The sequence below is a fragment of the Teleopsis dalmanni genome, chromosome 2 (assembly GCF_002237135.1).
Source record: "Teleopsis dalmanni isolate 2A chromosome 2, ASM223713v2, whole genome shotgun sequence".
Taxonomy (NCBI): domain Eukaryota; kingdom Metazoa; phylum Arthropoda; class Insecta; order Diptera; family Diopsidae; genus Teleopsis; species Teleopsis dalmanni.
In genome coordinates, this window is record NC_051847.1 from 82,823,561 (window position 1) to 82,834,643 (window position 11,083).

Below are 11,083 nucleotides of genomic sequence, written 5' to 3' on the forward strand. Positions count from 1 at the left end.
ATATTTATTCAAATTTGTGACTATACATAATGATATATACACAATACAGTTTTATATTCTAGTCGTTGCCTTATTAGTTAACGAATTATCCGCCGTCAAATATTTGCATACCTTTTAAGGGAACTTTGCATAATAAAAATATGAAAATTTATTTTGTAAAAACAAATCATTGCGTCACAATTTGGCGTCAAAATTTTCATTTATTATCAATGAAAATGTATAAAAATTGTTTATTGGTTTCATGTCATTAAACAAAATTAATTTTCTATATTAGGTTTTAAATTTTACGCTATGAGCGGTAATTGTAACACATAACAGTAATATATCGTTGAGGTTCATTTAATTTAATCTTCGCCCGTGGTTATTTGTCTATTAATAAAAAAAAATTAATACAAATTTTTTTTACCATATTTTTAAAATAAATAAAATATTTTTTAATATTATATTTTATACGTTTTCGAAGTACAGAGGTTTTAAATTAAAATTAAAATTTTTAATTTTAGTTTAATTTTGTATTTAAATTAAGATTAATTAGAAAATTAATATGGAGGATTGAACCTTATTATAGAGTATTTTATGGTCGATTATAAATGTCATCTGAGTTCTACGTCTACTCTATTCAGTTCTTAATTAGGTTTATATGTATATATATTTAATATATCTGTATATATTAGTTTTATATACAAATTCATATTTATATATATTAAATTTGTTTATTATTAATTTTTATTTTTCATAAATGATGAAGATTTTTCTAGAGGTGTTAAATACTGTAGCAAGTATTCATATGTATTTTTATTATTTATGATTTATTTAATTAATTTTGTTGTGGCAATCTCCTTTCTATCTTAGGTAGAACTTAGTATGTTTTTTTTACAATACTATGTTTAATTACAGTTTAGCAAATTTCTTTGTTTATATTTGTTTTACATTATTTTTTTATTGGTATCCCAATAAATAAATTATATGTTTTAATATTTATCACACTTTATGTTATATACTTATTGATAAAAGATTTATATTATTTTTCTGTTTACAACCGATTTTTCAAAAAAACTAGTATCCAGTGCCGTAAGTTATTAATTTAAATAAAATATTTGCCTCGTTACTACATCTAATTTAATAATGTTTGATATTTTTAGAAACTGTTCTAGGATTATTACAATGACATAACCTATTGGTTTCGATAAAAATATAAGTATATAATTTATATAAGCAGGGTACCTACCAATTGAATTGATTTAATACAAATTGATTTAAAATAAAAATAAAACATTTATTCAAAATGCAATTAAAAAGAAGATATAATATTTATTATTTCAAAAGGGAATATAAGTAGATTTTTATTATAATTCTAAAGACACTCTCACCTTGATTAGAACAGCAGAGTTCGGAATTTGGAGAATTTCTGTATGGCATTTACTGTCAATTTTTTGTATCAATACAGAACCGTCATTTACATATTAATTGAACACATGGATATTAAAAATTGAAATTCAGGTGATAGTTTTATCATCGATATTACTGGCATTGATTGACAGATTGAAATATTTAAAATAGTTTTTCAAGAATATTTATTAGCAAATCGGGGTGTTTTTTATCAGTTCTAGTTTTTTAGAATTAATATCGAAATATAGAGTTCATCTTACATTTTAAAAATTCATTGAGATTATTTGAATATATTTATACTAAGACACATACCCTATAGCGTCTCAAAGCTCTCTCATCTTCCCGTGTAATGAATCCAGGGATTATATTTATACGTATATCTATTCATTATTAATGCAGCAAGACCGAAGAAGCAAGAAATTGATTTAAATTATTGAAATTTTTTGAAAGACTCTTTGAAGTAAATTTCTGGCTATGGACTTGGATATTATTATAAATTCTTATTATATTATTATATTATATTTTTATATTATGTTAATTATAAGTGGAAAACTATTTTTGATTTATAATTTAATGAATTTATTTCTTAAAGTCCAAGTATTCACAAATATTAAAGGAAATTTTCTGTTCAAATCAGAAACATTTTATAATAAATATATTTTTACGAATTTTAGCTTCGTAAATATTTGCTTTAAATTTTTAATAAATTTTTTATAAAAATTTCGAAAATGTACTTATAAGTACATTATAAAAATAAATTTATCTAGATACGTATGAACTCATTGACGCGATCAAAATAGTGTAACAATGATGAAATGTCACGAACTGTTTGCGGTATTGACGTACATTTACATGCGTTCCCGCACCTCCTTAGATGTATTCAAAAGTATCTGCAGTTACAGACCGAGTTTAAATTCATAATTAAAAACCGCAAAATCAATGTACTAAATAGAAAATAATTGAATAAATATATTTAAGGTTTTTGTTATTTGCAAATGCTTTTCATTTTTAGTTTATATTCTATTTTTGTACTAAAATCATTTAAATTTGAACTCCAACAGTGCCGTCCAATAACGGAGAATGAGCATATAACGATCATATCGACCGAGAACAGTTCAACAATTTATATAACAGATATAGTAGCCGATGATAGTGGTAAATATACAGTCGAAGTTATGAATGAGCTAGGCACAGACATGGCTGCAGCATCTGTAGCGGTGTACTCAAAACCTGATCCGCCAAGTGGCAAGCCTAGTATTTCGTCTGGACCCGATCGTATTGCAGTTGCTTGGTGTGGTCCACCATATGATGGTGGTTGCATGATAACAGGATTTATGTAAATTAATATAACACTCAAATTTAAATATTATTATTTATTTTATTATTATGTATACACAGCATTGAGATGCAACAACTGTCGGCTGGACTTGAAAGCAATTCAGCGACAGAAACTGATTGGCAAGAAGTAGCAACAGTTGTCGACTCTCTAGCGTACACTGTTAAAAACCTGAAACCGCAAACAGCTTATAGGTTTCGAGTGCGCGCAGAGAATCTGTATGGCCGCAGTGAACCGAGTTTACCAAGTGATCGTGTTGAATTAGCGGCAGAAGACTTGTCAGTGGAAGGTAATTCAAAAACTTAAAATTTATAAATATGTATAGTAATATTTTCTTTAATGAGAACAACTATATTACTTATAGACATTAACTGTAAATTGCGTAAAAAATATTTCAAAGTATTAATATATTTTATGTTTGAATTTACAGAAACAGATTTCAATCGGCCTATCTGCGTTAAGTCTGGAGGTGATTTTAAAAATCGTTTTGAAATACTCGAAGAATTGGGAAAAGGGCGCTTTGGTATAGTTTATAAAGTACAAGAGAAAGAGGAACCACACCAGGTGCTTGCCGCTAAAATTATTAAATGCATTAAATCCCGAGATCGTGAGAAAGTGAAAGAAGAAATTTCCATAATGAATTCTCTCAAACATCCAAAGCTCTTGCAATTGGCTGCATCGTTTGAAAGCGCAAGAGAATTAGTTATGGTGATGGAATAGTGAGTATATACAGTACAATATAATTAAATATACATAAATATATATATTTTTTACTTTTATTATAGTATAACTGGTGGTGAGCTTTTCGAACGTGTTGTAGCAGACGATTTCACATTGACTGAATTAGATTGTATATTATTTTTGCGACAAATTTGTGAGGGTGTGGATTATATGCACAGCCAATCCATTGTACATTTGGACTTGAAACCAGAAAATATTATGTGCCATACGCGTACAAGTCATCAAATAAAAATAATTGATTTCGGCTTAGCCCAACGTTTAAATGACACTTTGCCGGTGCGTGTATTATTTGGCACCCCAGAATTCATACCACCAGAAATTATAAGTTATGAACCAATCGGCTTTCAATCGGACATGTGGAGTGTTGGCGTTATTTGCTATGTACTGTATGTGTTCAATATATTATTTTTATATTTTGTGTATAAATTTGTTTTCTTTGGTATAGTTTATCAGGGCTCTCACCTTTTATGGGTGATTCTGATGTCGAAACATTTGCCAACATTACACGCGCTGATTATGATTTCGATGACGAAGCGTTTGATTGTATATCACAAGAAGCTAAAGATTTTATAGGTAGTTTACTAATACATCGTAAAGAGCGACGACTTACTGCTAAGGAGTGTTTGAAATCAAAATGGTTAACTCAAGGACATGATGAAAATCTGAGTAACAATAAAATTTGTACTGACAAACTAAAGAAATTTATTATAAGACGCAAGTGGCAAGTAAGTATTGTGAAATGGATGTTTTTTATTATTAAATTTTACTTCTTGCATGTCTGCATTTGATTAATAGATCTGAAATTTGCCCCTCTTAAGTATCTGTATTTTTTTGTTTTGGTATTTTAACTTGTTATATGATATTGTATTTAGTTTTAATGCCCATTATATAAATTGTACAGCAGTATTAATTTAATAATAATATACAGATATAGATAAAGATAATATTGATATTATATAGATAATATACATCTATAAAAAAGAGTTTAATAATCATTTTTTAATAAGTACGAAATACAATAAAAATATTCTTAACTCAACTATATAATATTTGAAGAATGTAATCCTACCCAATTCTATGTTTAAACATTCATTGGTTGCTTAATAAGTTAACAATACCAATATAAGGTTTGGTTTTCTGAGTATTGACTCTAATAAGAATCAAGTATTTGATAACATAATTGTATATAAACTTTTCACAAATTTACTTTAAACGTAAACCGAACCAATTGAAATCGATTACACTAAAACCGTTATGATTGTTGTAGCTTGTTGTGAGGCGTTGCCAGTTCCGGGAGCTCCAACAGGCAAGGAGCAGACTTGGGCAACCAAAGTTTTGGTTATAGTGGAATAGGATACTGATATAAAGTAATGTAAAGTAAAGAAAATGGAGAAAATAAATCTGACTCTCGTACCTACCCGTATAAAATTTACTATTTTAATATAATAGATGAATAAATCAGTTATATGTGCTGTGGGACATATGTAAACAGTAACTTTTAACCAATTTTAATTGTATCAATTTATTCAATTTTCAGTCCCTATCAAATATTCTTCCTGATTGCTCTAGTACAACTTTACTCGCTCAATATAGTTTTTCTTGTTATAGCTTTAACAGTTTTTATATATGTATATTATAATATATAATATAATATAATATACATATAATATATGTATGATATATTATATATTATAGTTTTCAGTCTATATCGGACTTTTTGTTCTTAATGTCTGGATGATAGAGCTATTTTATGGGTAGGCATATACATAATATATTAATTATCCAATCATTTGCCTAAATTAGCACGATATTATATGTCATATAGTGTTATATAGTAAATTTGTATTACTTTTTTAATCAAATTAGTTTGATCACTGATATTATTATTATTTCTTTCATGGAGAGTTCTATTTATCTATTACTTTCTAGTTTTAGACATGTTTACTTTTAAACATGTAAGGATTTCTGTGTTGGTAATACTTATTATTCTTGTTAAATTAAATTTTTTTTTATTTTACTATTTTACTTATAACATAGTAATATTTTATAGGGATGTTGTGATTCAACATAAATTAATAATAATTAATAAATATAAATATATATATAATTTTTAAAATTTTTAATATTTATTTAAAAAAAAAATTTTATTGAACTATAACTACATACAAATTTTATTAAATTATTAATAATGTATATTTTAAATAACAAATTTTAGTATATATATATATAATTGTATAGTATATATATATTAATAATATATGTATATACACTACATATACAGTGTTTTTTATTTTAATTTTAATTTGTTTTGTTTTATTTTTACATTTATATTTATAAATTTTATATTCGCATTTATTTAAATTTAAATTTTTTAGTTTTAATTTTAAATAATTAAATTGCTTTAAAATGCTTGATTAATGTGCTTTAGAAAACTGGCAACGCAATTAGAGCTTTAGGCCGCATGGCTACATTATCTGCTTCACGCCGTAATTCCGCTGTTTCCAATTCCTTACCCACCAGTCCCAGACCCTCAGTGTCGGGTACATCTATTTTCAATCCAAATTTACCTGTACAAATGAGTTCGTTGCATGAGGAGGATGACGATTTCAGTATAGAGTTACCAACTCTGGATGCGCAACGCAGAATGCAGCAATCATTGAAAGTGCGTGACAAATCTTATTGCAGTGAACGCAGTGATTCCGGTTATAGCGAATGCTCCACATGCAGTGGTGGTCCATGTCACTGTATACACGCGACCAAAGACTCTGAACGCGATGGTTCAGAAACAGTAAGAGACGAAAGCATAGTATTGTCAATTGCTGTACCACATGATGTACTTAAATCGAAGCTAGAACTTATTGTCAAGCATTCTGATGCGATAATCAGTAGCGAAGGAATAAAAGATAAGATGCTTATTACAGGAAAACAATATAAACATGATATCGGAATCAATGAAAATCGTGAACAGCAAGTAGAAATACAGTTCGCTTCCTCAGGGGAATTAACGACTGGTACAACAGTAACTACAACAACGAAGGAACCGATAATGCGTTCCGACTTTACAAACACAATAAAAATGCGCAAAAAGTCTCTTGAAAATAGTGTAATACGAGAAAAAGTCAAACAACCGAAAGCCGTACTAGAAACTTCTGGAAAGGTTTCTATGTTAAAAACCAAATTTAGCTGTCCTGCAAATAATAGTTTAACAGTGAGTCACGCCGCTAGCATTAACAGAAGTTACAAGAGCAAAGATTGCATGGATTTAGCAAAGAATAAAAATGTTTTGAATCGTTTTGCCTGCAATAATAAAAGTATTATATTTTTTTAATAATTTATTTTGCATTTCTTGAAAGAATATGAATTATAATTTTATACGATTGTTTTTTTTTAGCAAATGGCACACCACAACTTATTCAAAAATCCGAGCCAGCACAGTCTATTTCCATGCCAAACTCACCATTACCAACGCGCGCAAATGCGTCAATCCGGTTAAGTCCCCGGGTTAGAGAGGCTACAGAACGTCTTTCACAACAGCAAACTATTTCTAGTTCGATACGTAGAAACTCTCCAGAAAGATTAGAAAATAGAAATGGCATAACGTCCGCGCAGCACAGCACTAGGCACATACTTACCTTCAAAAAATCATAAATTATGTTTTTTAAATGTTAAAAATTTTGTTAAGATTTTTATTTTAAGCGTCTCTGTTTGTTCTTGTTTTTATATTTAATTTGTATTTAATAAGCATTTTACTCATTCAATAACCCACAATAAAACGAAAACTCGAATGAATATTACACATATATATATACATATTAAGCATTATTACATAAATTTAATGTTTATTTATATATTTATATACACGTAAATTAATTGAATTATATTTATATAAAATGTTGCAAAATCGAAAAATGTTCAAAAAATAAAAAAAAAATTATTTAACTATTGCATAGTTAATAGTTTAACGTAGCTAAACGAACTGCTTATTTCTATATCATGCAGCTAAAATATGTTTTCACTTTATAAAAAATTATTTTTAATTTATATACAAAAAAAAACAATAAAAAAGTAAAACATAAACATTAAAACGTTTTCCTTAACTATTTACAGTTTATGTGTATAGTTCAGATAAGTTGGAAAATTTTTTAACCCCTACCTATATAACGTTTACGGACCTATGTCGTCTGACACCAACAAATTTATTAAGGATCTGTATCGACTCGATATCTTTTGAAAACTCCCATTAATCGGAATAGAGGCGCAGACTCAATTCCGGGTCTAAAAAGTATCGGGAGAATGGGCAAATTGTTTGAAATCTTATCGAGAGTATGTTGATAATACCAATAATACCAAAAATAGGACATACCTACATTGCAGACTTGACAAAATAAACTTTCATGTGATTCAGATTTCTTGAAAAACACTATTACGGTTTATGTTGAAACCGTTCAACTGTTGATCTTATAAACATGGTTCATATTATATTTGAAGAGTGCAATGACTTTATGTAACATATCTACAGAAAACTCAAAGAAGTACTAGATGTCTTCAAATATAAATCTCAGGATTATAAAATCAACATCGACGAGTTCAAAAAACGAGTGCTACAGAATAGCCAGATACAAGATGATTTCTGTGTAAACATGGAAGTTTGGCAAAGGTACCATCTCTTTCTTATGCCATTCTTAACTGTTTAAAACGAAATGTTAATACCATAATGTTGTTAGGCAGTCACCATACAACTCAATAGGGACCTGTTTTTATGTATGTTATACTTGCAGATACCTTCAATATCTTAATCAAACCCTGTAGAAAGTTAAATTAAAAATCTATAACTTTAAAACTATAGTAATATTCCACTGCTATATGTTAGTGTCACGAACAATCTTTCTGTTAAAAATTTTAGAGCGGTGTTAATTTTTTATACTTACGAAAAGTAGTGGAACTGAATAAATGCTCAAATTATTAACAACAATCTCGTTACGCACTTCGTCTACCTTTTTGATAGGTTGTCTCTACGTTTTTCAACAAAACATTTATCAACACAGAGATATTGCTCTCAAAGCATATATTATGCAATAACATCAGTAAGATCTGTTTGATCTTAAAGTTTAGTTTTCAAAAAGCTATGTTATTGAAATTTGACTATCTAAACGGTTTTCGATGTAACCTTTCCTCAGTTCTTTGTGTTCTGATTCGTTAGGTTCAATACTTATTGGTCTTAGAATCATTAAAAAAAAAGCTTGATCATCAACATAAAGCGTTTGGTTTTGAAGTTTGCATTGCTTTTTATCGTCTATTCAAGTGAATGCTTTGGATTTCTATTGGGTTTTTTTTGACTGCCAGAGGATATCGTTGGTATTAACGGTGATAACGTTTATATGCTGCAATCGGCAATATAATGTATGTCTTCACTTGCACTAATAGAATAGATGATCAGGAAAATGTCATCGCTAGACTGTTTTAGACACATCTTTGTTTTGCAGCTGACGATTTAAGAGCCTAAGATGTGTCTTTTATTTTGCCATCTTTCTTGATCTCACTGTTTCAACACATTTTCATTTACACACTCTAAAATTAGTAATAAATATCTCACAGCTAAGGTTTCCAAAAGCTGTGATGTCTCCAACTCTTTTCAATTACATTTCAAGTCCTAAAATATTACAATACCTCATCGCAGGAAACCTGTTCAGTTTTAACTACTTTTAACAATCCAAATGGCATAAGTCCATCGTTTTACATTTCAAAACATTTCTGTCGGAACGTAACAAGATAAGGTATTGTGCTTGCTATATGGTAAACATTTATAGGTGTTTCTTTCTATATTCTTGTTTTAATATATCCATATCGGGTTTTTACCACATACTAAATATATCTTCAATACATTAATAGACCTCATAAATTTAATTGGTATAATTTTATTTTGGAAATTAGAAACAGTTAAAATACCTTGAATAACAAATTTTAAATTTGTACGATATAATCCCTTCGAATTATAACATTTAACCTTCGAATGGTTCTTTTTAGTTTTCTCATTAACCCAAATTCTTGTATAATTTCCATATTATATAGATGCTTTCACATCTAGTTTTGTAACCCATAAAAATTTTAATAATATTAAAGGCATATAAATAACTTAATTCCTAAAGGTTTCGACATAACTAAATTTACTTAAAGATCTACAACTTAATTTACGACAAATTCACTTAATTGGTCTTTCTCGTGGTTTCAATTTAACCCATAATCCACCCGATGCACGTAATGTAATACGAAATGTAGCTTCAAATGTTGTTTTTCCCGGAACTGGAAATATCTGATAGCTACGCAATAACCGGGAGACAACTGTCTTCATTTCCATAATTGCAAATCGATTGCCAATACAATAACGAGGGCCAGCGCTAAAAGGTATGAAGGCGTATGGATGCCTATTTTCATTGTTTTCTGGGGCAAATCTTGTTGGATCAAATTTTTCTGGATCCGGATAAAAGTGCGGTAAACGATGTGTAGCATAAGGACATATAAAAATATTACTACCAGCTGGTAATGTATATTTTCCCAGACGTACTTCTTCTCCCAGTTTGCGAGCTATTAGGGGAACACTTGGATACAATCTTAGTGCTTCTTTAATGCACATTTCTAAATAACGCATTTCACGTAAGTCACTCATAGTTGGTGATCGTTTGTTATCATCAGCAAATATTTGATCAATTTCTTCACAGCATTTTTGTTGGCAATCAGGGTTTTGGGCAAGCAGAAATATAGTAAATGCTACTGCTGCTCCAACACTATCTTGACCGGCCAGCATAAATGTACAGGCTTCGTTTACGATATCTTCTTCAGTAAAATCAGGATTAGTATCAGCGATTTCAATCATATAATCAAGAAGGCATTTACGCTCGTTACTGTTGTTGTTGTTATTGTTTGTATTGTTGTCCTTTAAAAACATTTCTCTACGACGTTTAATCATTTGACGTGTAAAATCATTTAGTCGTTGCTTCTGATCAAGTTCTTCTGAGGCAAGTTTGGTCATGTGATAAATGCTGTCCAATAACAACCAAGGTTGCACAAAACGCTGTGGTATCACCACTTTACCTCTACAAAATAAACGAAAAATATTAATAAGGGTTTTAAAAAGATATTAAAATAGCAATTTCGTGTACTTACTGTCTAAACGGTGACTGTTCCATATCTACTAAACCCTTCTTTTTAACTGGTACACCAAGAACGGCTTCTGCAAATGTTTTGGAAAATAGATCATATACAGATCAAATATTTTCATGAAATTTTTGTTAATTGCTATATATAATTACTTTTTATTTATTATATTTACCATTTAATATATCCATTACACAATTGTTAACAAATTTTGCTATATTAATTTCATTACAATCGGTGATGTCTAAAGTCTCACATAAAACCTGTGACGCATCTGCAAATGTACCTATAAATTTTTCTAAAATGTGCAGATGGAACATTGGTTGGATCAGTTTGCGATGAGCATGCCATTTATCTCCACTACTGGTAATTAGTCCATTACCCAAAAAGTTATGCATTAGCTTGTAGAAAAAAGATTTATTTGTGTGTTTCTTGGAGGACAGTACTATCTGTAAATCATCTGGC

At 29.0% G+C, this 11,083-nt stretch overlaps 2 protein-coding genes across 2 annotated transcripts in view; one reads left to right on the forward strand and one right to left on the reverse strand.

The window, feature by feature from the left end:
- Positions 1-2,433: 2,433 nt before the first annotated feature.
- Positions 2,434-7,328, forward strand: LOC119685449 (myosin light chain kinase, smooth muscle-like). The gene is made up of 7 exons (XM_038099727.1): positions 2,434-2,725; positions 2,788-3,014; positions 3,156-3,444; positions 3,511-3,852; positions 3,912-4,191; positions 5,895-6,777; positions 6,858-7,328. The coding sequence occupies exons 1-7, from the start codon at positions 2,565-2,567 to the stop codon at positions 7,112-7,114; spliced, it is 2,439 nt and encodes an 812-aa protein (XP_037955655.1). The 5' UTR covers positions 2,434-2,564; the 3' UTR covers positions 7,115-7,328.
- A 2,337-nt stretch (positions 7,329-9,665) lies between these two features.
- The window catches only part of LOC119674935 (probable cytochrome P450 4aa1), a 1,981-nt gene continuing 563 nt past the window's right edge, over positions 9,666-11,083 (reverse strand). The window contains exons 2-4 of the mRNA XM_038086093.1: positions 10,794-11,078; positions 10,628-10,694; positions 9,666-10,557 (exon numbers count right to left, since the gene is read on the reverse strand). Coding sequence (XP_037942021.1) covers positions 9,666-10,557; positions 10,628-10,694; positions 10,794-11,078 — 1,244 coding nt within the window. The remainder of the gene's footprint in view (positions 10,558-10,627; positions 10,695-10,793; positions 11,079-11,083) is intronic.

What these genes read in the sequence shown, in the direction of transcription:
- LOC119685449 (XM_038099727.1), top strand. Translation starts at nt 2,565, where the DNA reads ATGAATGAGCTAGGCACAGACATGGCTGCAGCATCTGTAGCGGTGTAC. An exon ending in GGCGTTATTTGCTATGTACT is followed by an intron (nt 3,853 to 3,911) that starts GTATGTGTTCAA and finishes TCTTTGGTATAG; the next exon opens with TTTATCAGGGCTCTCACCTT. An exon ending in TTTTGCCTGCAATAATAAAA is followed by an intron (nt 6,778 to 6,857) that starts GTATTATATTTT and finishes GTTTTTTTTTAG; the next exon opens with CAAATGGCACACCACAACTT.